Here is a 26,623-nt window from a genome sequence, read left to right on the forward strand (position 1 = left end):
CTTGCCCAGGACGTGTGATCCTTGCCCAGCCGCGTCGATTGACAGGGCTCTCCTGGCAGTGGGGCGTGGATGTTGTGAGTAACTGATTTGATGTGAAGTAATTGATTTGATATGAAGTAATTGATTTGATGTGTTCTCTTTTTGGTCAGCCTGGTGTTTCTCTTTCCGGTTGATTTGTATCATTTCTCTTCAGCCGATGTGGGTGTTTTCCCTTTCCAGTCGGGCTGATGTTTTTTCCCTCTTAATATTTGACCTATTTGGATCTGTTTGCAGACTGTCGCCTTTACTATCCTCTACATAATAAAATATACCTTCGGTCCATTTGTTTGGAGTGGAAAGTGTCTTTTACATCTCCGATCGAATCCCCGAACCTCTCATAACATAATTGGCACTGTGAGCAGGATTCGATTAAGGAGATGCCTTTCCTATTCAAACGAAAGGTAACGGAAGCCAAGGTGGAAGAAATTCCAGGATGGGAGGACCCTCCCTTTTGCACTCTGGCTGGGGAGTGGGCTCGCAGGTCAGGGTTATGTGAAGCTTGGGATGCTCGTCTGCGACGATTTGAACCGTTGGATGTGACCAAAGCTTTGCAGACGGTGGAAAGGAAAAAGAAAGATGATGTTTCTTTTTTGGCACGGCAAGGTTGGTGTTTGTTGACTGCTTATCACCGGGCTATAGAAGATAGGGATAAGGTACAGAAAGAGAAGGCACTCTTGGAAACAGAATATCGCTGGGCTATAGAAGATAGGGATAAGATACAGAAAGAGAAGGCACTCTTGGAAAAAGAAAATTCAGATTTACAGTTAACTGAAGTCAAGGTGGAAGAAATTCCAGGATGGGAGGACCCTCCCTTTTGCACTCTGGCTGGGGAGTGGGCTCGTAGGTCAGGGCTATGTGAAGCTTGGGATGCTCGTCTGCGACGATTTGAACCGTTGGATGTGACCAAAGCTTTGCAGACAGTGGAAAGGAAAGTGAAAGATGAGGTTTCTTTTTTGGCACGGCGAGGTTGGTGTTTGTTGACTGCTTATCGCCGGGCTATAGAAAATAGGGATAAGATACAGAAAGAGAAGGCACTCTCGGAAAAAGAAAATTTAGACTTGCAGTCTCGCTTGGCTATGATTCAATGTCAATATCATGCACTGGGAGATCAGGCTCGTAACTACCAAGCTATAGCAGAAAAGGCTTCTGTAAGAGTTGCCAAATATAAATATAGAAAGAGGAGAGGAAAGGTAAATGAACGAAAAGTTCATATGGCCATAGCATCGGCCGGTCCTAAGTGGGACCCAGACACATGGGATGGTGATATCTGGGATGATGATTCTGAAACTGATTATGAGGAAACTGATTATGAGGAAGAGGAAAAACCGCCCAAACGCACAGAGGCATGTCCTCTTCGCCGTCGGCGGATGGAAATGGATGGTAATCATTCTGTAAGGAAAGATGTGATTGAGGATTTTAACCAACAAGAAATTTCTGATATTTTAGCCCGGGCTACACAAAAGCCTGGAGAAGCCATTATAACCTGGCTTGTTCGCCTATATGATATGGGCGCTATATCATGTTCCTAAAAATTCTGTTTCTTTGCGTGAATAGATATTCCTGCTGTGTTTGCTATGCTGTGCTGCACTTCCATGTCTGCTGCAGACCTACATGCCAACTAATGTCTCCGTAGGACAACCTTTGACCCTGCACTGCTGGACCAACTGCTCTACACCAGTGGAACCTATAACCTGGACTATGAATGGCCGAGAAATTTGGTCTCAGAAACATCAAGCAATCTCTTGGTACAAGCCCATATCTGATCAGTCACGCAGAACTAGTTATAATTTCTCCATTGCTCTGCCTTCTGTTACCCTCCGTGACGGGGGCTGGTATTCTTGTATTAAATGGAAGAAGGGAAATCCAGATTCCCCGTTTCTTAAAGAAACTCGATTTATTAGCATCCTTCCTAATGCCACTACTCCTCTTAAAAACACTAATCTGTGGTTGCATTTAGCTCATACAGTTCTTAATGAAACTGCTTTTTGTCTCAGAAACAGTAATAATCCTTCTGGACTTCTGCAAGCTAAGCTGTTGGGTCTAGGTGTTACTTTACCTAATGTGTTACATGTTAAAGTTACTATTCCTCCTTCTTTAGTAACTATGCCCATATCAGGAGTGACTTCCACTACATGTTACTGTATTAATTGTACATATATTCCATTCTATTGTAATAAGACTATCCCTGTTAGTATTCCTACCCCCTCACGATTACCTACTGGATATTTCTGGTTATGTGATAATGCTGCATATTCACACATTCCAGCTGACACATCTGCCGCATGTGGTATTGGCCCAATAGTTCCCCTTATAGCCGCTTTCCCTACCAAGAATTCCCGAGTAAGACGAGCACTCACTGCAGATTGTGACCCTCATGTTAACCTTGCTCCCATCTCTACTGTGGCAACGCTGGCCGCCCTTCTACTACCTGATCCTGGCTTAATTGTAGACAACCATCGTCAAATTGAACACCTTTCCTGCTTGTTGACACATGTAATGAATGATACTGTTAGAGCCTTCTTGGCTATATCTCAAGAATTACAAGAACTGCGTAGAGAGACTCTTATACAACGAGCTGCTTTAGACTATTTGTTTCTTCTTCATCAAACACCTTGTACTAAAATACCGGGTATGTGTTGTTTCAATGTATCAGATCAAACTAATGTTATCTTTGATGCTGTACATGATTTGCAAGATCAAGTTAATAACATTTCATATTCTAAGGGGTTATTTGATGGGTTACCTTGGGGTTTGGGTCCTTTATTGCGAGATAGTTTTATAATTATTGTAGTCATTGGATTTTGGATTCTTGGATGTGCCTTATGTACTTGTGTACGAAGTTCATTGTCTGTGCATATGGTGTCTTATGGTTAATGGAGACGGCCACAGCCGAATATGTCTTGACATGAGTACAGCCATGTTTGGCCGCTCCATTGACCTACAGCCACCAGCACAAAAAGAAATACAAAGCTGCTTTCTGTGTGGTGGGAACTGGCCTTTCTCCCACGGAGAGAGTTGCAAGTGGTAACATTTCAAGGCTCTTGGAGCGTCGTAGCCCGGAATGGACTGGCCATCTGTGCCGGGCTAGGACGATAACCAAAGAGAACAATGCACGTACACAACTACTGGGCTGGGACGTTAGCCAGGGGGCTCAGTGCACGTATGCCACTGATAACCATTTGTGCATGGAAACACTAAATGCTTGCTCTGCAAACTCTGTAATTGCTTACTCTGAAAATTACTGATGGTATAAAAACTGCTGGAAACTGAGCCCTAGTGAGAGTTCCACCTGTGGAAGGGATGCCTTGCCCAGGACGTGTGATCCTTGCCCAGCCGCGTTGATTGATAGGGCTCTCCCGGCAGTGGGGCGTGGATGTTGTAACTGATTTGATGTGAAGTAATTGATTTGATATGAAGTAATTGATTTGATGTGTTCTCTTTTTGGTCAGCCTGGTGTTTCTCTTTCCGGTTGATTTGTGTCATTTCTCTTCAGCCGATGTGGGTGTTTTCCCTTTCCAGTCGGGCTGATGTTTTTTCCTCTTAATATTTAACCTATTTGGATCTGTTTGCGGACTATCGCCTTTACTATCCTCTATATAATAAAATATACCTTCGGTCCATTTGTTTGGAGTAGAAAGTGTCTTTTACGTCTCCGATCGAATCCCTGAACCTCTCATAACACACGCTTATGTTAGGAACCACAATCCTCACTATGCGAGAAAGGAGATGCAAATTATAGAACAGGGAGAGGTGAGGAACAGCCCTGTGGTGTTAGATTGGTTATTGGAAGTTATCAGTATGAACTCACTAGTCACATATAAATATAAAAGTAGGTCCAACCAAGGAAATTCCCGGAACTCAGTCAGAAAGATGAAGAAATTGAAGAAAAAAAAAAAAGGCAAATGAGACAATGAATAGGAAGTACTTCATAAGGTATGACCACTTTACCCAAGCAAAGCATAGTGTTTTTCACTTATTATGGGAATCATTTCAGGCAACATGGTGGACTTAACTGATGTGAACATTTTTCCTACTCCAAATTCATAGAAACAATGGGTTAAATTAACTCAAAATTTAAAAAAGAAAGCCAAACTTGACAAAAGAAAGGGAAATCCACAGATAACAGAAATAGAGAGAAAACTCAAAGCCAGAGTTATAATCTCACACCTGTGGCGAGAAGGGTATTATACCCAGTTCAAGACCCCTAGGGCTGACCCTAGGGGTCTTTTTTATGTGAGAGAATGACTTTGGGCCCCACAAGACAGAAAACTGAAACCAATACCCTGCATAAAGAGTGGATTCTAGAAAGGCTGCTCCCTCCATGAAAAAGAGATTAGAAAAACATCTCCCACTGGCAAAGGGAAGCAGCGAAAACAGTCATTTACCTGAGGCTCTGGGTGGAGCACTAAAAAGTTTTTTCCATGAGAAATCAACACTGAGTCATGTGCCACACTGATGAGGGTACCAAATTTATACCTTCTGCATAGTGCAGAAATCCAAGCTAATAAATCCATGTAAAAATTAATGCTTGCACAAGTAGAGAGAAGATGGTTCTGTAGTAAATTTCCACACTCCCAAAACAAACAAACTCACTTAACGGAAGTGAGTGCATAACATTTACTATGAGGGAGAGTCAAAAGAACAAAAAAAAAAAACGGAGAAGCAACATTCCAAGAACTTGAATTAACAGAAAAATATGAAAGACACTATAAAATAAATAAAATTAAAAACTTTACAAGGAAAAGAGGTAGAAACCATAATGAAAGAACAAGACATCATGAAAAAATAATAAGCAATTGTGAAAAAGAACTAAACAGAAATTCTAGAAATTAAAATTTTAGTTGTCAAAATTAAAAACTCAATGGATGTGCTGAATAGTAGATTTAGCTAAAGAGAAAGATGGTGAATTGGAAGACAGCTCTGAGGAAATTATGCAGAATGCATTCAAAAAGATTAAGAAAATGAAAATACAAAATAAAAATCAAGATACATGAAGGACAGGAAAAGAAGATCCAACATATGTTCAATAGAAGTGGCAGCAGATTAGAGAGAATGGGGGTAGCAGATACTGCTGGGTGCCTACCCAACGACCATTCTCAGGTTTTTTCCTTACAGGTAGACCTCTGACTTTGTGTTGTGTTGGTGCCCACTCCTCCTCCCAGGGACTCAGAGAAGGTTGATCCTATTCCTGGTGCTGGGAGCTGGATCCTGATTGGTCTAAACTAATCACTGTGTTCCTTTTCTTCTTACATTTCTGGCAAATCAGTCAGGAGAAGTCTGGGAAAGGGTGGATGGGATTTCTGGGAAAAGCTGTTTCGACCTCACAGAGACACTAGGAAGAAAAATCTTTCCCTAACGGCTGTCATGGCAAAGAGAGCATAGAGCTGTGCAGCCATCTTGGGATCATTAGAGGTGCTGAGCTGACATGCTGAGCATGGCAAAGAAGAAAGGCTGGATCCTTGAGCTGCTGAGTTAACAAATCCTGAAGTCACCTTCATCCTGGCTTCTTGTTATGTGAAGTAACACATTTTAAAAATTGTTTTTAAAGCTATTTTCAGTTGGGTTTCTGTTACTTGAGGCAAAAGCATCCAACTTACATTAGGTTGGACCTACATCATCTACATTAAGGTTGAGGCAGTATTTAGAGGTCTGACTGAACATTTTCTGGAATTAAAGAAACACATGAGTCCTCAGAATGAAAGAGTATATCAAGTTCTGAGAATAAATAGGAAAAAGTCTACACCAAGGCACTTCACAATGAAAACTAACAAACACCAAGATAGAGAAAATAGTAAAAGCAAATTTTCCTATAAAAAAAGTAACAATTAGATAAATAGCAGACACTTCTTTTGAAAAAAACAGAAAATAGAGGCCAGAAAATAGTGGAGTAATCTCTTGAAAGTGCTAAGGAAAAGAACTCTTGTCCTACAGTTCTATAATATCATTCAAGAGAGGGCACAACATACTTTTGAGGCAAATAAAACCTGAATGTTTACCAGTAACTCTTTATTGGATGATCCATTTAAAGATACATTTCATGAAGGAAACCAAATCCAGAACTAAGGGGTGGGGTGCAAAAATCAACTGTTAGAATAGAAATTGGTAAACACATGGATAAATCTAAATAAGAACTGCAAAAAATTTTAAATGAAAGTTAATTTTTAATTAATCTTTTAAAATTAAATTTAAATTTAAAAAGTTAAATATCAACAACACTTTTTATAAAAGTAGCTAATTTGGGAGCTTTGAAAACAAGATGAAATTAAAATACTAAGCAAAATGGAAGCACTTAAAGGTTTGATTGGAGTAAAAATATTCCAAGTTAGAATGTCCTCAGGCCAGAGACTTTGGTTATGGCTGCTTCCCTAGCACCTGAACAAGTGCCTGGCACACAGCAGGTAACTCAATAATTATCTGATGATGAAAGACTAGCCTTCAAAACTTTGTCATTGTTAACTCAAACATGAGTGTTAACATTATAAAGGTAACCACTAAAAGAATAAAAATAGGATGCAATACTTCATTCCAAAAGACAGAAAAGGAATAAAGTGCTGCCTGACCTTGTTACTCTGCAGTGGCCCAGCTGGCAGGCACAAGAGTGAACTATAGAATCGGAGAGCCTAGGGTTGGCCACCATCCTTGAGGTCCTCGGTCCAACCTCCCCCAGGAAACAGAGGGGGAACGTGGGCCAAAGAGCTGCCCACCCAGGAAAAGCCAAAATCCTAGCCTCTGCCAGGAGGCCTGGAGTAGGGAAGGCACAAGCCCCAGCAAATCCCCCAGGGGTGTACCTTTAAAGAACAAGAGAGAGGATTCGGAATGCCCCAGCCAGTGAAGGCTTCCTGGCAGGCAGCCAGCTTACCCAGGGCCTGACAAGCCAGGGCCCACTGAATGGAAGCCAATTCAAGTGTGACTCACCTTATCACTCTCCTGGCCAGTTCTGTTGCCAGACAGACACAAAGGTGATTCAGAACCCCCACACTCACTATGTCCTGCCCTGACCAAACAAATCACCTTGTGCTGCAACTCTGAGAAACAACACGATTGTAACATGATCAAGGTTTTAATAAAGGTATCAGAAATTATTCCTGAGAAAAAGAGCCATCCCTCTCAGACACGTCACAGGGACGGCTGAGCATTTACTTGCCTTTACCATCACACTTCAATGTGTCATGGTCATTCTTCTTTTGGAGCTGCCTTCAGTCTTCTTGACCGTTCCCAGAGAGAGTGAATCGTCTGCTGGACTAGACCTCTGGCAACAGCCTCCAGTCATCCAAAAGCCAAATTTTGTCAGTCAAGTGAGTGATCAGTATTACTTTGGGTTAAGGAAAAAAAGGCAACACTACAGAATATTGAGACAGGTATCTACCATGTTTTACCAACTGCATTGCATTGTAATTTCTAAGAAATAATTCTAGAAACACCTTGATTTGCAAGGACAGAATTACTACAACATAAGGCTAGATTATCTCCCTTTCTTGTTTAATTGTACAAATTTGGGTATTTAATTTGTGGTCTCACCTCATATTTTTACCTAGAACTCTTTGATTTTCATCGACTTGTAGTGGACTTCTTTCCTGCTCATAGTGCTGTGCCCTGCATTTTTCAGAAGATGGTGTGGCACGGTGGTTAAGTGTACAGACTCAAGTCAAACTGCCTGGGTTGGAAGCCCAGCTCCTCTACTTAATAGCTACATAAGCTTAGTTGACGTCTGTTTCATCGTCTATGAAAAGAATATTCTCTTCCTCACAGAGTTATTGCGAGGACTAAGTGAGTTTATGTCTGTCTGTATAACGTGCCTAGAACAGCATCTGCACACAGTGAGACCCCACTGCATGCTGGTGTTACCATCTGAAGAGTTTACCCTGATTTTACTTTGGGAAAGCACCCTTCCTGCATTTTTAGGCCATGGTCACACGACCCAGGACTTTGGCTGGAACTGATAGAGGACAGACTAGCCTACCAGGGTCAATGAATCCATCCTGATTCAAATGCTGATGGAATAATTTGAGATTCTGAATCTTCTTGTTCTTCTCCGTTACATGAGCCAGCGCATTTTCTCCTTCACTTGTGCTAGTCTGGCTGGGTTTCTGTCACTTGCAACTTAAAGAATCCTGATTAATAATTATTCTGATACACCACGATCTGCACACATGTCAAGACCTCACCTCTTTTGACATCGGTACCAGGAACCTTCACTTTTTCAAGGTTAGGCTGACTCCTCAGGCACAGCTCTGCCTTCGGCCTCCTTGAAACCTTCCTATCCTTTTCTTCCTACCAGGGAACATGGCACCCGTGATCCTATGGACCCTACTATTGTGGACTCTCCTCATACAGAAGCACAGAGCAGCTTTCTACCCCCCAGAGCGCAGTCTCTTTGGGATCAGGAGATCTGTACGCCAGTCCACAAGCCACGACAAGGAAAAGGAGGCCTCCCCCGCCTCCACAATGCCCCTCATAAATGGGGCCATCAACAGGCCCAGGCTTAGGTGGATGCTGGGAGGCCACACTGGTCAGGAGGCAGGACTCTTGACACCTCTCTAACAAGGGGCCACTGGACATGACAAGACACACCTGTCCTCTCCAGAAGTCTTCCCCAGAGAAGGTAGTTTCTTTTAGCATAAGCTTCTCTTCTGAAACCCTTAAATATCCCCAAGCGGGGCAGTGGTTCACTTCCTCCTGCACAGCCTCCCATTTTTATGAAGAGCTGAGCAGCCTGAAGAGCAGGGACCACCCCATGCCCTCTTCTAAAGAAATCAAATGCCAACAGGTAGGTACATAATAAGACGTTCAAATAAACAACCCTCCAGGTGAGGAAACAGTCCTAAATACCACTTCAAACAAGCCCAGGTGAGATCACTATCATGCTATTTGGACCCTCCTCTCAGGGGCTCTTCCTCTCAGCACCTCAAAGCACTTCACACATCAATCACCAGCTGGAGGAGTTGGGGAAGGGAGTTGGGAAGAAGGTTCTAATAACCACCTTGCTTTGCATTAAGGTAACTGAGATAGACAGTGAACCCCCACCCTCATCCCACCCACAAACCAGACCACACAACTCGTTGAGAGCCAGAAAGACATCACGTGATCCTTGGGTCTCCCTTCCTGCCCTCCCTCCATCCTTCCCTGGCACTCACGTGAAAGTCATTCCAAAGATGGTGGGCACAGTGACTTGGCCTCTGCAGTCCCAGAGGGATGTGCCCACTCAGCCAGCCCAGAGTCTGTTACAACACACAGTGCACTTTGTTTTTGTCCCCATGAGGGCACAACAAACCGAGTAAGGTCCTGGTACAAAACCTCTCACTTCACACACAGAGCAGGTCTGAGCCCTAGTCTGCATGGGAAAATGTACCAGGGCAAGGAAAAGAAGCTAGAGTCAGAGCCCCAGATGACCTTACGGACCCTATCTGAATTCTCGGTTTGCCAGTGGGACAGACTTGACTTTGGTCCCCCTGCACGTACATTATCAACTTGAGTACCTCACTGCCCTTCACAACATCCTTCTGTAGGAGCTGGAGGCCTGGAGGCCGGGGTTCTTCACTGACTATGACCCGGTCCACAAGATGTCAGCAGTGAGTCTCTCCAATGTCTTTCCAAAGCCGAGCTCTTGCTCCTCAGCACACACATTTCCCAAGGCTTGGTCCTTGATCCATTACTTTCTCCCTACACCCTTGAGAATCTTACCCATTTCCAGAATGTTGCTTAATTATTATTAACTAATAATAATCAGTATTGCAGAAGAGTGTGCAACATACAACGCACTTTTACATACATCATCTCATGTGATCTTCTGAATAACTTTTAAAGGTAGGAATTACTCTTCTCCCCTTTTCAGAGAGACAGCATAACATACAGTGAAGAGCATGACCTCTGAACTAGAAAGCCTGGGTTCAAATCCAAGCTCCACTACTTGCTAGCTCTGTGACCTTGACATGTTACTTAACCTCTCTGGGTATCAGCTTCCTCCTCTGTAAAATGGGGATAATATTGCTGCTCAGGAGTACCTACCTCACAGGGTTTGTGGGAGAAATCAGTGAGTTAATATTTGTACAGTGCTTAGAATAGTGTTTGGTACCACATAAATGTTAAATAAATAAAATTAGGAAACTGAGGCTCAGAAAGGTTAAGTGCCTAGTTCAAGAGAACAGTACGTAGTAGCTCTACAACTTGGTCCTACGGCTGTGAGACTACTGTCTACCTTCAATCCATCCACTCACCACAGCAGATGAGACTGGATGTGGTGTGGCCTCACCTACCTTCCAGACCCCTCATGGACCTTCGGCTGCAGCCAGCTGTGCTATGTGCTCCCATTCCCAACTGGCTTTTGCTTCTGCCTGTCCTCTACTTGCAATACGCTCCCTGTTTGTGGAATGAATAGACTGAACAAGTCTAAAATATGTTGTTGATCTATTGGTCTAATAACTTTATTGAAAGAGGGAAAGAAACAAAGAAACAAATAAATGGTGGTGGGGGGGGCGCAGAATTGAGGCTTGAGAATAACACAAAAAAATATACCAAGTCATGACATTGGATTTGGCAATGATTTCTCAAATATGACACCAAAGGCACAGGCAAAAAAAGAAAAAATAGACAATTGGATTTCATGAAAATTTTAAAAATTTGTGCATCAAAAGACACTATCAATGGAGTAAAAAGGCAACCCACAGAATGGGAGAAAATATTTGCAAATCACATATTCAATTAGGGATTAATATTCAGAATATACTGACAACTCCTAAAATTCAACAACAAAAAAACAAACAACTTGTGTCCAAAAAAGATATACAAATGACCAATAAGCAAATGAAAAGATGCTCAACATCAGTGACCCTCAGGAAAAGCAAATCAGTGAGCTACCACCTCGCACTCATTAGGATGACTACTATCAAAAACAAAAACAAAACAGAAAATAACAAGTGTTGGCAAGGATGCAGAGAAACTGGAATCCTTGTGCACTGTTGGTGGGAACACAAAATGGTGGAAAAACAGTATAGCAGTCCCTCAAAAAATTAAAAATAGAATAACCATATGATCCAGCAATTCCACTTCTGGATCATACCTAAGATAATTGAAAGCAAGATCTCGAAGAAATATTTGTATACCCACGTTCATAGCAGCATTATTCACAATAGCTAAAACATGAAAGAAACCCAAGTGTCCATTGATTGATGAATGAATAAGCAAAATATGCTATATCCATATAATGGAATATTATTCAGCCTTAAAAAGAAAGAAAATTCTGACATATGCTAAAACACGGATGAACCTCGAGGACATTATGCTAAGTGAAATAAGCCAGTCACAAACAGACAAATACTTCTATGATTCTACCTATAGGAGGTACTTAGAGTAGTCAAAATTATAGAGACAGAAAGTGGAATGGTGGTTGCCAGGGGCTGGGGAGAGGGGGGAAGGGGAAGTTGTTCAATGGGTTTAGTTTTGCAAGATGAAAAGAGTTCCTGAGATGGATGGTAGTAATGATTACACAATATGAATGTACTTAATACCACTGAACTATGTACTTAAAAATGGCTAAGATGATAAATTTTATGTTATGTGTATTTTACCACAATAAAAAAGGTTGAAAAAAATATACCAGGGCATCTTTTCTTCCACTTCTCTCCCCACAGGGTTTGAAGAGTCATGACATGAAGTCAGCCAGCCATGTTCACGGCATCTCACCCATGGATAGAGAAGAGAAGAACCTTCGACAGCATCTAGAATAACCTCCCACAGCAGATGAGGAAACACAGGCAGTGTCTGGCATGGACTTTTCCTGACAAGTGACAGGTCTGGCAGTGACTTCCAAGGCTAAGCCCACTGAATAAAACCCTTCATCATGCTGCACCCTCCCCAGATTACATGGTAAAACAAAGCTCAACTTCTTGTTCATCAAACTCCTCTGCTGCAGTTTTTGTTGTGCGTGTTGGAGAATGTGAGGAACACTCAGCACTAAGCCAAGCTGGACTCTGAGCCATACACTGTCAGTTGAATTTTTTCAAAGGGCCACTGGCCTCTCTCCCAGGCCTCCACCAGCAATACTGAAAGCTGCCATCGTCACCCTCCTGTTTCCTGGTCAACACGGAAAGGGGAGGGTCTACTGCAGCCACTCAGAAAATCCACAAACAACCCACTGAAGTCATGATGAAGACAACTCACTCAGGGGAGAGTCTTAAGCCCCAAGAGAAAGGTGGAAAAGGGAGAAAAGGCAGCAGTGGTTTGACCACAGCTCTCTGGGGAGGCTTTGCTCGACTGGAAGGTGGAGCAAGACCTAACTATAGAAATAACTTTTCCAGCTGCACACAGGCAGCTATCCTTCCTTTGCCACTGGACATCCCAGCCTGGACCACGTTATTCTCCTGAGTGGGAGAAGAGCAGAAACACCAGCTTTTCCAGGGCAGGCTCAGGAGAGCCTCCACAGACACTGGCTCACAGCCATCCTGCCTAGAACTGGGATCCCAGCAAACCCAAAGGCAAAGCTGGGTCAGGCCAGGTCAGAACTACCAAGGCTGTTCCAAGTCTCCCTGAGGCTGCTGCCAGACACGGCTGTGGTGATTCACCGGGCAACTGGACCAAGAGTCTGGTTAGGAGCCCCTGCTCGGGCAGAGAGAAGCCAATGCCACTCTCCAGGGCTCCCGACTCGTACATCCAACTGGCTCATCAACATCTCCACTCAGCTATCACAGGCTTCGCAAGCCTAAAGTGTCCAAAACCAGACTTTAAATCTCTTGCCTCTCAAACCTGCTCTTTGCACGTTCTTCTTCATCTCCTGTCATGGTAGCCCCATCCTTCCAGTTGCTCAGACCTTAAACTTTGGAGTCATTCCTGACTTCTCACTTTCTCTCACATCTCCTCTCTGGTCCATTAGCAAATCTACCGGGTCTACTTTTGAAATGTGTCTAGAATTCAGCTATGTCTTACTATCTCTGCTACCATCACTCTGGTCCAGGCTACACTATGTCTTCTCTGGATTACTGAAATAGCTTCCTCACTAGTCTACCTACATCTGCCACTGCTCCCATTCTCAACACAGCAACCACAGTGTGCCTGTTCAAACAGAGGTCAAAATAAAGAAACAAGGAGGCCGGCCCTGTGGCGCAGTGGTTAAGTTTGGTGCGCTCCACTTCGGCAGCCCAGGTTTGTGGGTTCGGACCCCAGGCGCGGACCTACACCGCTTGTCAGCCATTCTGTGGCGGCAACCCACATACAAAATGGAGGAAGATTGGCAAGATGTTAGCTCAGGGCTAATCTTCCTCAAGCAAAAAAGAGAAGATTGGCAACAGATGTTAGCTCAGGGCAAATCTTCGTAAGTAAGTAAAAGTAAATGAGTAAATAAATAAATTAACAAGTCACTGCTGTACTCAAAACCCCAAAAGGATTCCCATATCACTCAGAATAAGCCCTGCAGGTTCCTACATGATCTGGCTCTCCATCACTGCTCCAACCTCATAATAAAAATTACTTTTTATTCCCACTCCAACCACACTGGCCTCCTCACTATTTCTCAAACACAACAAGTACGCGTACACCTCAGGGTCTTGCACTTGCTGTTTCCTGTGTCTAGAATGCCCTTCCCCAGATATTTCTGTAGGCTGCTCTCTCACTTCCTTTAGATCTTAACTTAAGTCACCTTTTCAGCAAAGCCTTCCCAGTCCACACTACCTAACATTTCATACCCCTCTCCAACAATTCATGGCCCCATTCCATTCTTTACTTTTTCTCCTTAGTGCATATGTATATACTTATTTATTTATCTTGCTAATGTCTCTCTCCCACAAGACTGTAGGTTCCATGAGGACGAGGAATTTTAGGTCTGTAAATTTTTGGCCAGCATCTAGAACAGTGCCTGACAAACAGCAGGTACCCAATATATGTGATAAGTAAATATAGGAATGAACAGTGGGACACTGGACATCTTGGCACACTAGGCATTTCTTGCTTTCAGAGAATTATTTTTGCAGACATAGCAGACACTATTCATTATCCAGTCAATATTCACTCCCCCCTTTCCCCTATCAACAGAACCCTGACTTGATATGGGGCACCAAATGTGCCTACGAAAATATACTCACTGGCACAGAGCTTGTGTGGCCATAAGACCCACTTCCAGTCAACAGAAGTCTACAAGGTGGCAAACAGCTAAACAGCTATCCACTTCGTGATAAAAAGGAACAGACTCGGCTGTGGCTTCTGCCCTTTTCCCTTTCCCTCTCTCTTGACTGGAATTCAAACTCAGTGCTTGCAAGTGAAGCAGCATCTTGCAACCATGCAGCTGGAAGTCCTATGCAACCAGAGCAGGAAGACTAAAGTAGCCCAAGCCACCTACTGAACTGTGAAGCCACTGTGCCCAGCCATGGCTAATCAACTCCTTTTTGGTTAAATCTTTGTGGTCGAGTTTCCTTTACATACTGCGAAAAGCAATCCTAACTTGACGCATAGGTCGAAGGTCAGAAGAGAGACCGTGAGGAAGGCAAATTGTGCTGTGCATGAATATTATGGTGCAATCCAATTGCTGGTAAGGATTGGTGCTATGGGGTCTTCATATATCCAGCCATCTCCTTCTCCCATCTACCCCTGTCCCATTCTCCTGGACCCCATGGTGCAAACAATCCCATAAGCCTAACTTGCTGGCCCTGTCCCATGATAACTCTATATTGAATCAAAGAGTCTAATCATTAGAAAGAGAGGGCCTCCAGTAACAATTTTCCTTGCACAAACACACTAAAACCTGAGCTAATCCTCAGAAATGCCTCATTCTGGATAGCCGACTTTATAAACTGGTGGAGTTTTATTGCCTTAAAAGATCAAAACTCAAAAGAGTTTAAATAAGTTTTAAGCCTTTAAGCAAAATTCATGAAAATCTATCATACATTTCTCTATATTTTAAAACAAAGTATACAAAATATAATGATTTTCATGACGATTCAAGGTCATTAAACACCAAGATAAATGGAATTTTGATTTGGAAAAGACCTTAGAGATCAATTCTAACGCAACTGCTTTCTTCTGAAACCTCATGGAAGACTGTTGAGCTTGCCCAGTCCCTCAGCTCGTGGGTTATCACTGGGAGCCACTGTTGCAGGACCTGAAACACAGTGAGCCCCTCAGGTCAGATAAGGGTAATGTCAACCTCTTACACCAAATGTGCCTGGCATGTTCTCTACTTCCTTTTTATACTTTCTCTGCAACTTGTTTCAACCTTCGGCTGCCCTTTTTCCCCATGCAAAGCATACTCACCTGTAGTTTTCCTTGTCAAGCTTACTAAAGGTCTGCATAAAGTAAGAGTTAATATCCTGAGGGAGGGCTTCAGCACAAAGTTCTCCAGGCACTGCCCCTGTCAGACATATGTCATTTCCTCCTGCGCCTTTGGGGAAGGTTGATTTTCTACTTCTCAGCACTTTGCCAGATAAGTGACATGCCAACTGTATTTATATGGCTCGGGTAACTGTGGCATGTTCCAGAAAAACAGGGACTCTTGAAACAGCTCAGAGCTCAGCATCTACCTTTAATATTTTTTAAGCAGTAAGAGGGAAACAGCTGAATTTAAAAGCAAGATTGTTGAGTCCTATTGGATTTTGTAACACCAGAATGGCAGATACAGAAGTGCAGACAAATATGTTATATACCAAGGGACTAACATTAGAATTTTCCAAAAGGCTAAGTTTAGAAAATATGAATTTCTTGAAGAGATGATAGGTATATTTGCAGAAGATATTTGCACAGGCCTGCATAACAAAGTAGTGTGTTACTGTTTCTTGGCTATCTTGCTTCCTTTTTATTTTTATTTTCTCCATAAACTATCCTTTCACGCATCCTCTAAACCAGGCATTCCCAAAGTGTGGGTAGCAGTTAGTGCCTGCAGACCAAATAAATAATGTCTGGCACACATGTGAACTATTATCCTTCAAATGTCTACAGATGCTATTGTGGTCAAGAACATTCAAATCATTGTTTACAATGTTATTTATTCAAAGCAGCTTTTCATAATTAAGCATTTTCTCCAAGTGAAGTGATACTGAAAGGGCAGGTGGCTCCACGTGGCCTATGAGGCTTGGCAGTCACTACCATAAGCCATTCCCAGGCCACTCACCTCCTTGTTGCCACTACGTGAGTAACATCTAGCTCAAGGCCCACCTGAAGGGCAAAATTCTGAAGAAGGCTTTCTGGAACATTCCACCCCCCACAATGACCCTTACCACTTCTTACTACCTACAGTTTTCCTTTTATGTTTTAGTTATCCTTTCAGACATGCATGTGTTAGTACGACTTTTTATTTTAGGTGAAGATACTTCCTCCTCCACATCGTTCATTAATTCTTCCTCAGTTTCCCCTTTGAATTCCCAACAGCACTTTGCATGTGGGAGAAAATAAATATTTTATATTCCTCCTACTTATTAATATCTACTTGGATCTGATATTCAATAGAAAGAACATATTTTGGGGGATCTTGACCTAATCTAGGTTTGAACTTCATGTGACCCTATGTGTCTCCTCACCTCTCTGAGCTTCAATTTCTCGAGGACAGAGTGGAATTAACCTACTTGATGTGACTGTCAAGAGGAATGTATGAGGTAAAGTGTGAAAGCAGCTGGGAGAGTGGTCATCGGAAGATAAACTCAAAAAATGTTTAAGAAAGTTATTTAAGACATTAAAAAAAACTCAATCTTTTTTTCCTCCTTCAAACTTGAATCAAAACCAAACAGGTTTCATTTGACTACTTAGGTGGATGAAACAGAAGAGAGAAAGGATGAGCTGCAAGAGACCGCAAAATGGAAGCGTCTCTGACTCCATTAGGGGCTCAGGGCCCCAAGATTGGAAGCCTACCTGCTCAGTCACCACGGAACAGTGCTCCCACCCAGGAAGAAGTGAGCAGCTTCAGTGCCCGGTAACACAGACGCTCGAGCTGCGTCAGGTCGCGGGCACCCAGGGAAGCAGCTGACTGAGAAACACGCCATTTTAACTTAGCTCCATCTGAGGGAAGGGGGCTGCTGTTCCATGCTCACAACTCCAAGCCTGAAAGAGCAAATCCCATCTTTTTAGGCTAAAGAGAATCAGGATGGCTGGGAAGGGTCTGGAAACGTCCAAGCAGAAGACTCTAGATAACATTCAAACCCAGGCACTACTTTAATACTCTCCATCAGTGGTTCTCAAAGGAGGGGCAATTCTGCCTTCCTCCCACTCCAGCGGGCAACTGGAAATGCCTGGAGACACTGCTGGTTGTCACCTCTTGGGGGTGCTACTGGCCTCTAAGGCCAAGGTTGCTGCTCAATACCCCATGACACGCAGGACAGCCCCAACAACAGAGAACTGTCCAGCCCAAAATGCAACAGCGCCGAGGCTGAGAATCCCTGCTCACAGCAGCACTCTGGGTTCATTCTGTTTCTTACTATATATACTCAATAAACAGATCAAAGAAAAATAAAACAACTCCCTCCATAAACACACACATGTGCTCCAAGAAGAAGAGACAGAAGCTGTGCTGAGAATAAGACCGAGATGATTACCTCTATCACGAGATAAACAATGATTACTACATTAACTGGTTTTTACCCTTCATTATTTGTTTTACTCATTATCCTCTTACAGTCCAGCAAACTAATTAAACTCATATTGCTAAAATTGAGAATCTTACTTTAAAATGGCTTACAGGAGTGTCCCCTCTGAATACATTTTTTCTGATGACCATATCTGACACAGATGCCAACATACATAGCCCTGAGGAATAGGGGATGTCCCTTCCCTCCCTCACCACACTGCCACGGGTTCCTGGACACTCCTAGCTTCCCCCTTCTCATTCCTCACTCAGCTACCCCCTAAAAATGTTTACTGAACACCTCCTCTGTGCCAAGCTCTATGCTACAGCTGGGACACAGACTGAAGAAGATGCCAAAATCTCTCCTCTCCTGGAGCTGACATTCAGGGGGCAGGGGACCCAGACAGCAAACAAATAAACAATAAATATGCAAAATAATTCCACAGAGTGGTAGGCACTATGAGGAAAAATAAAACAGAGGAAGGGGAGAAGGCCTGGGTAGGTGGGCCAGGAGTCGGTGGTCAGCAAAGTCTCTCTGAGCAGGTGACATTTGAGCAGAGACCAGAAAATGATGCAAGGGCATTTCAGGCCGACAGAAGAGCCTTGCAAAGGCCCTGAGCCAGAATGAGCTTTGGCATGTTTAAGGAACGTCGAGAAAGCTGGAGAGGAGGGAGAGAAGAGGAGAATGGTGACTACGGAGACAGTCATGACCAGATGCTGCACGGCGCTGTGGGCCACCGTGAGGCATGTGCGTTACATTCCACGTGTGATAGGCCACCAGAGTGATGTGACCGACCTGTGTTTTAAAAGGGTCACTCTGCTGCTGGGTGAAGAACAGACTGCAGGGGGCAAGTGTGGAGCAGGGACACCAGTTAAGAACCCGAGGATAGGTGACGGCTCGGAGCAGGGTTGTGGTGAGAAGTGATCAGATTCATTAATCTCCAACATTCTAGAGCTAAAAGAGGCCATGGAAGTGACTCATTCTAATTGTGTTATCTTACAGATGGGGAAACTGAAGCCCAAAGAGGTCAAGTGAGTTACCCGTAGTCATAATTACTGGCAAAGCCCAAATTTCCTGATTGCCATCACCACACCTGTGCCCTACCTGGCCATCCCCAGGGCTGGGTGGTAGGAATATGAACCCTCTAGAAGGCAAAATAAATGACTGTCTTTGTCTTGGGCAAGGTCTCCAATGACCTCCTAGCAGAATCCAACAGGCCCTTCCCTGAGCTCTCTGCAGCATCTGACACCTTGGACACTTCCACTTTTTTCTGAGACTCCTTCTTCCCTGGGCTCCCCTGATCCCGCTCCCTCCTGCCTCTCCCTCCTTTCCTTCCTTACTAGTCCTACTGACCTGCAATCATCCGGCCCTGCTTCCCAAGACACCACTGGGAGCAGTACTTCTCCTTTCTTGTCTACAGAGGGAATTAACTCGTTTCCTCCTCTATGTCTCTTCTGGGGAGTGACCCTTTCATATGCTGAGCTCATGTGCCTTCATGAATGTGACACATGACTGATGCCTTGCCAGTCAGCATATTCCTACTCCCTCTGACCCAACGGGACTGTTGCTGGGATAGCTGGGAGAAAGACAGCGTCCCCTAGCCGTCACTGAGGTGGGGGGGGAGGGGGGAGGGGGGTGCTGAGACAAGAAGAGGTAAGAAAATGCGTCCTGATGAAATCATTTGTTCCCTGAACCCATGCCTGAAGGCAAATGCACTCTTGAGCTTTTCAGTGACCTAAGCCAATAACTTTCCTTTTTGTTTAAGCCAATTTGAACTGGATTTTCTACAACTTACAAAAGAAAGAGTCCTATTTGATACCTCACCTCTCTTTATGCTCCCTCTCTATACCCACTAAAACAATGAGACTCCAAAATCTCCATCTATAGCCTAGACAACTCTAAGGAGCTCCAGACTCACATCCACCCGCCTAGTGGATGTTTCTTCCCATATGTCACACCCAGGCACCTCAGATAGAACATGTGCAAAATGGAATTCATCATCTCTGCTTCTACCACCTCAATATGCTATTCTTCATGTTTTTCTCTACTCTAGAAAAAACATCACCACCCACTCAAATCATTCAAGACAGAAACCTAGGACATCCTAGACCACTCTTGCCAGGTAATCCTGATGGGGCCAAGGCCCAAATGGCACTTTCTGACTGTGTGACCTTGGGTAGGTTAATGAACATATCTGAGCCTTGGATGTCCATACTGACTCACTAGGATTCAATGAGATAACATATGTAAAACAATAAATGTTGGTCATTTCATTCCCTATCACAGACATCTCACATATCACTAAATTCTAACTCAAAACTTCATCCTCACGGCCATTACCTCAGATCAGAGCCTCACCATCTTCCCCCTGGATGACTGCCAGACGTTTCCATCTCATCTCCTTATCTTTGATCTCACCCCCACTCCAATCTGTCCACCCCACTGCTGCCAGACTGACTGTCCCCTACACAAGGCTAGTTGTGCCATGTCATTCTCTGCCACCTGCAGAATTCATTCATTGGCAGGTACCCTCCACTTCAGCCATCCTGAATCACTCGAAGTTCTCCAAATACCCACTGCTGTTCTCTAGTTCCATGACTTTGCACATGACAATGTTTCCATTGTCCAGAATGCTCTTTCTCCCTATTCTCCCACCCGGAGAACAGCTCATCCTTAAGACTTGGTGAAAAAAGTCACTATAAAAGTGAACAAAAATATAGATGCTACAGGAAAATTCAAACTCTGACCTCCCAGGTGGTGGAGAGGAGGGAAACTGAAAAAAAACAAGTAAAAGAAAAGAAACAGTAGTATAAAATATTTTTAAATGAAAAAAGCAAAGAAAGAATGGAGAAAATTCAGGAAAATTTAATCTTGAGATAGGAGAGGACTTCCTAAGCAAGACAAAACTTGAAGCCACAGAGAAAAGTGATACAGGTTTAACTACATAAAAATTAAACACGTCTGCACAATCAAAAGTACAATAAGGGGCCGCTCCCATGGTGTAGCGGTTAAGTGTGTGCGCTCCGCTGCTGGCAGCGCGGGTTCGGATCTTGGGTGCGCACCCACGCACGGCTTGTCAAGCAATGCTGTGGCAGCATCCCATGTAAAATGGAGGAAGATGGGCACAGATGTTAGCTCAGGGCCAGTCTTCCTCTGCGAAAAGAGGAGGATTGGCGTGGATGGTAGCTCAGGGCTGATCTTCCTCACAAAAAAAAACAAGTACAATAAGCAAAGTTGGGGAAGAAGACATAAAAGGCAAGATATGTGATTTATTAAGAAAAAATGGATTAAAGTCCAGAATTTAGAAAGAGCCTCGCAAACTGATGAAATCACAATAATTCAATGGAAAAAAATGGAAAAGGATTTGATGGAGCAATTTTACGGCGTGTAAATTGATTAACCTTTTTTTTTAAAGGCAAACTTGGAAGACTCTATCAGCATTTAAAATGCACATAACGGGGCCGGCCAGGTGGCGCAAGTGGTTAAGTGCGCCGGGGGCCCGGGGTGTGCCGGTTCGGATCCCGGGCGCCCACCAATGCACCGCTTGGCAAGCCATGCTGTGGCAGCGTCCCACACAAAGTGGAGGAAGATGGGCATGGATGTTAGCTCAGGGCCAGTTTTCCTCAGCAAAAGAGGAGGATTGGCAGATGTTAGCTCAGGGCTGATCTCCTCACAAAAAAAAACAATGCACATAACTTTGACCTGGATTAGTCCCCAAGATGTAGGTTAGATTTTTAAAACTCTATAAGCAGGTATATAGTATGCCACCATATTTATTTTTTAGAGGGAGAAAACAGAAGATACATTTTATTTGCCTACAGATGCATGAATTATCTCTAGAAGAATACACAGAAACTGGCAAAATTAGTTGTATCCAAAAAGGGAAATAAGGGGCCAACCCCGTGGCTTAGCGGTTAAGTGCGCGCGCTCCGCTACTGGCGGCCCGGGTTCGGATCCCGGGCGCGCACCAACGCACTGCTTCTCCGGCCATGCTGAGGCCGCGTCCCACATACAGCAACTAGAAGGATGTACAGCTATGACATACAACTATCTACTGGGGCTTTGGGGGAAAAATAAATAAATAAAATTATAAAAAAAAAAAGGGAAATGGGGGGGTGGGGTGGGAGGGAGGTGTTACCTCTCATACCCTTCGAATGTTGTGCCTTATATATACTACCTATCCCCAAATATCATACCCCAAATACTACCTATCCCCAAATACCCTACCCCAAACAAGTCCACCTAAGAAAGAAATTCATTCTGCACAATCTCCAGATCCCAATAAACAAAGGGAATTCTGTTTAAATAAATGTTTAAAATATACATTCCCTTTGAACAACTCCACGTCTAAGAATAACTTTTATCCAGAAATACTCTACATATACACAGAGATGTATGTACAAGGATGTTCACTACAGCATTGTTTATAATAAAGTTGGAAACAATCTAAGAGTTCATCAACAGGGGAATGTTTAAATTATAGTGAATCTATACTATGAAACACTACATAGTCATTAAAAAGAATGAAGCATATCTACGTTATTGATATTGGAAGATGTCCCAGTCATACTGTCGAGTCAAAAAAGTAAGTCACAGAGCATATAATTATATGACATCTGTTTATGTATTTTTAAAAGTATATTCAATACATTAAGGTTGGTCCTAAAGTTGAAAATGCAGACAATATTTTTATCATGTTTTATAATCTAATGTCAATACACTATGTATTATATATTCACCTGTATTTGACTTGGTGAGTATATATTTATGCACTGAAAAAGACCTGGAAAATAATACATTACATAACAGTGGTTACCTCTGAGGTGGGGAGATGCAGTGGAGGAGAGGTAGAAGGAACTTTAATTTATTTTCCTATATACTTCTCTATTTTTAAAATCTTTTATTACTCATATTTTGAAAAAATTACTATATTCCAGGCACGTTTTCCATTACTTACACAGGGTCACAGGTTTGTAAGCAGCGGGGCTGGGGGCGGGCTGTCTGACTTCAGACTGTGCTCTTAATGCAGTGCTCTCTCAATTGCTACTTGAGTATAAAACAAACACAATCCCAAGTCAAATGCACCTCACCATGTTTCACCCTGGCCACACTCCTTTATGCTCCCAGCGTTCCCTGAACGTATCTGCCATGAATGCCATCCTCTGCCCTGCTGGGCATACAAACTGGCCAAGGAAACAGATAATCAGTCATAGGCACTCTCTTGGTGTAGGACTAGAATCATAGATGAGATTGGTACTGGCTGAAGGAATGAAGTATTGACTCATAAAGTCAATCCTTCCTCCAAACTCCAGGTACACTGACAGCTATCTCCAGCTTTGTTGATGTTTTTTGTTCTCAAAGAAAAACAGCAAGAAGACACCAATTCTCCCCTCCAGTCATGCTTTATTGCATCTCTGAATGACAGCAAGTACTTCCTAAGGTCTAACTCAGAGGCTGCAAGTGGCAGTCTCAGGTCAGGCCATGACCAGCATGCACACATAATTTGGTTGCCCTGCACATTTTTAAAAATGTTTTGAATTTGTTGCCAACTTTAAAAACATGGAGTTTTCTATAAAAATTAACAGCTTCCCCCAAAATTCAGATCAGGCAACAATGTGCTGGCGCCTTGTCACACCTGCACCTGCCTCTTTACCGAGAGGCATGCTCTACACACAGTCCCCACCCTGCCCTCTGGCCCACCCTCCTCCTGCACACCGGCTTCCTGGCTAGCCCCAGCCAGCAGCAGAGTTTACACCACAGAACTGTACCTCCTTTGGTTGACATTTAGGTTAGTTCCCGTTCAGCCCATTGTGCCTTCCACGGAACCAAAACAAAGAGCTCAGCCCCTGTGACCACATGGCTCTCCTTCTCTTTCAGACTCTACTGCACAGGGCTGCAGCACAAAGAGAAGGATTTGAGTACCTGAGGCCTTGGAGTTAGTTTCTAAAATGTGAAGCAGGCCTCTCTATGAGGGGTCTCTAATCTCCTGCCATGTCCTGAGTTCAAGGAGCCGCCTGTGTAATGGAAGCCACAGAGAAAAGCACTGCCAACTGAAAAGACCAGAGTTCAATCTTGGCTTCTTACTAGCTGAGCAGAGTACTTCGCCTCTCTGGAGTCTCAGTTTTCTCACCTATAAAATGGGCTAATAGCACTTCATAGGGCTGTTACGTGAATGAAAACAAAACAGTGTATATGAAAGTGCCTGTAAGCATCTTACAAGTATAAAAGAAGATGGGTGTGAACTAGGACAGGAAGAAGGATGCTCTGGAAGAAGTGGTTGAAATGGGTGGCATGCATCCCAGTTAAAGGGAGTTGAAAAAAGAGCCTCCCTCTGTGTGAACTGAGGTCCCTCCCACCTCGTCTTTCTGCTCTGAGGGCTGGGAAACGCCTCTTCTCACCTGTTTCAGTGGCTGCAGTAAGATGCATTATAAGGGCAAGCCATCTATTTCCCGACGCCACCCAGTCTCCCGAGCTCATTGCTACGTCCAGGTCCAGCTGGAGAAGAGGCTGGGCTGAATCCCGCCTGGCTGGCTGGGGAGGAGGCACAGCGATGCCCATCCTCCCAGGCCTCCAGCAGCCAAGACAGGCTCACCTGAGGTTATCATTACCCCCAGTGGACACATCAAGGAACTGAGGTCTTTTCCCTCCAAAACCACACCACCTCCCTGCTTCAAGGGAGGAAGATCAAATGACCTGTTCTTGAAAGCACTCCGCAAAACGATGAAAGGTACAATAAGGAACAAAAATAGCCTCAAAGATGTGCTATAAAGTGATGCCAGTGCATGGCGGTGTGCTTACTGGACAGCAGCCCTCTCTGGAGCGCAGGAACATCCCAGTTATCCAACAGACATTCTCACCCCACATGCCTTTGTCAAAAGGTTGCAAGGGGGTTAAGCTCTGGCGCAGAAGGCTGGCCAAGTCCCCCCAAAGCTAACCGAATCTCCGTCTCGAAGATCTGAAGGGCAGAGGAGCCCACCCCGGGGCGCCAGTGTTGGCCGGGAGACTTCTGGGCGCCCCTCCCGCCCAGGATCGGGGAGACAGCGCCCTGAGCGCCGAATGGGAGGATGCTGCTCACCTGGTCCTCACGGATTCCAGCCGAGGGTCGAGGCCGCTTCGCCCCACACACCTGTCCCAGAGCGGGGCGTGAAGCCTCTTGGCCCGAGGCGGCACGACCCCTATCAGCCGGGCCCAGGGCACGCACCGTTGTCCTCCCTTCCCGGGGGTCTTAAAGGGGGCTTCTGGCGGCACAGTAGACATGGGGAGGGCTGGTGGGAAGGGCCTCTCAGAAGCCCTGAGGGACGCGCCCCCAAGATCTTCCTACAAAGAGCTCCGGCGCCCCAAAGCAAGGCGGAGTGCAGCCGGGAGGGCAGACCCCTACATCCAAGAGGGGCGCGCAGAGAAGAAAAGCATCGTGGGGCGGGGAGGCGTGGGGGAAGGAGGCGCGAGGACCCTTCCGGCCCGCGCCCCCGCGCCCTCCTGCCCGGCACAATGAACTCAGCCCCGCTCCCTCCCGGCAAGCCTCCCCCATCGCCGGGCCCGCGCCGCCCCCGACTCCGCCCTGCGCCCCCCGCCTGGTGCTCACCCAGGAGCCGCGGCCGCGGCAGCTCAGGGCCCGGCCGGGCCAACTCCCCGCCTCGGCCGCCGCCGCCGCCGCTTCCTTCCTCCCGGCCGCGCTCGGGGACTGGAGGTTTCGGGTTTCAGCCGCCGAGCCCCGCTTCGCTCCTCCCGCCGCCCCGCCGCCAGCACGCGGACCCGGGCCGGGCGCAGGCCAAGTAACTTTCCGGCGCTCCCGCCCGCCTCCGCCCCCGCCGCCCGCCCCCTCGTCCGCGGCCGGCCCGGCCCCCGGCCCCCGGCTCCCGGCCCCACACAGCCCCCCGCGCCCCGCACGGCCCCCCCGGGCGCTGCGCTTGCATCCTCACGCCCCTTCCTTCGCGTCTGCCCTGCCTCCAGCCACTTCCCACGATCGGCCTCAGCTGCTGCTCTTTGTCTCGCCCTACCCTCTCGGCTCGCCCCACTTTTCTCCTATAAACCTTTGTGGTCCCAGCTCGGGCCTTCCCTGATCCCGTTCCTCCGTCCCACTTCCAGTCGTTGGGACGTCCCCTTTCCATTTCTCTCTCCATCACACTTATACTTTCGGATTCTTCCCGTGGGCTCCGCACAGTCCCATTCTCCTCCTCCTCCTCCGGTCTCGCCGTGGACTCCCCCGGGCATTTCCTGCTCACCTTTCATTCATCCAACCAACGTGTATGAGCCAGACACTGTCCTGCGCCCTGGGAATATCACAGTGAATCAACCGCGAAGCCGGCCTTTGAGGAACCCACAGCCCCTGGGAATGGGAAGGTGGATGTAAACATCTTTACAATGCCACTCTACTCTCGCTCTGAACCAAAAGGCCGGGGAGCAATAATTACAATACACAGACCAGGGCGCTGCCAGTTCAGAGGACAGAACAGTTCCTTCTTGTAATGTTTCTCCCCTTCCTCACTCCCCACGTTCTGTACCTTCCCTAGCCTCCTGCATTTTCTATGCAGCAGTCTTAATAAGGGGACGACAAGTTGAAAGAAACAGTAAAACAGCGGATGGAAGGAGGGAGGGAGGGAAGGAGAAAAGGAAGGGAGAGAGGGAGGAAAGGAAGGGAGAGAGGGAGGAAAGGAAGGGAGGAAGGAGGGAGGGAGTGAAGGAAAGAAGGAAGGAAGGGAGGGAGGGAGGAAGGGAGAAACAGGGCAGCAAAAGAATCAGATAAGAAGTTATAAAGCGCAGTTCACCAAACTCCAGCAAAAATTGATCCTGTGCCCAGAGCAGGATTCAAATTCCTCTGAAATCCATCTGCTTTGATACATGCATTAATTATTCCCTTGTCTACAAATTGGCACTATGGGAGCTGCTGCTTCATTATTATTAGGCCACTGAGGCGCCATTTAGAACAATAATTCACTAGCTAGCACCTGCCAAACACCCAGCTTGTCTTCAGGGACAAATGGGATAAGGGGGAGTCAAAAAGCAAATGGATGCCTTAATACTCCTGTGGGATAGATGCTTTATTTGGTCGAAAA

General features: G+C 45.2%; 1 protein-coding gene across 4 annotated transcripts in view; it reads right to left on the reverse strand.

The window, feature by feature from the left end:
• Positions 1-25,977, reverse strand: part of GPR161 (G protein-coupled receptor 161) — a 56,796-nt gene extending 30,819 nt beyond the window's left edge. For 2 of the 4 annotated variants that reach the window (XR_015553829.1, XM_087437622.1), the window contains exon 1: positions 25,793-25,977. Coding sequence is in view for 1 of the 4 variants with exons in the window: in XM_087437622.1 (XP_087293748.1) it covers positions 25,793-25,799 (7 nt within the window). In the remaining 3 variants the exon portion in view is untranslated. Of the gene's footprint in view, positions 1-24,645; positions 24,780-25,152; positions 25,293-25,792 lie in introns of those variants that run through there. The other 2 variants (XM_004425074.3, XM_087437639.1) reach the window with 2 other exon arrangements.
• Positions 25,978-26,623: the final 646 nt, after the last annotated feature.

This window comes from Ceratotherium simum, chromosome 2 (assembly GCF_057802395.1).
Source record: "Ceratotherium simum simum isolate JZ-2026a chromosome 2, ASM5780239v1, whole genome shotgun sequence".
NCBI classification, from domain to species: domain Eukaryota; kingdom Metazoa; phylum Chordata; class Mammalia; order Perissodactyla; family Rhinocerotidae; genus Ceratotherium; species Ceratotherium simum.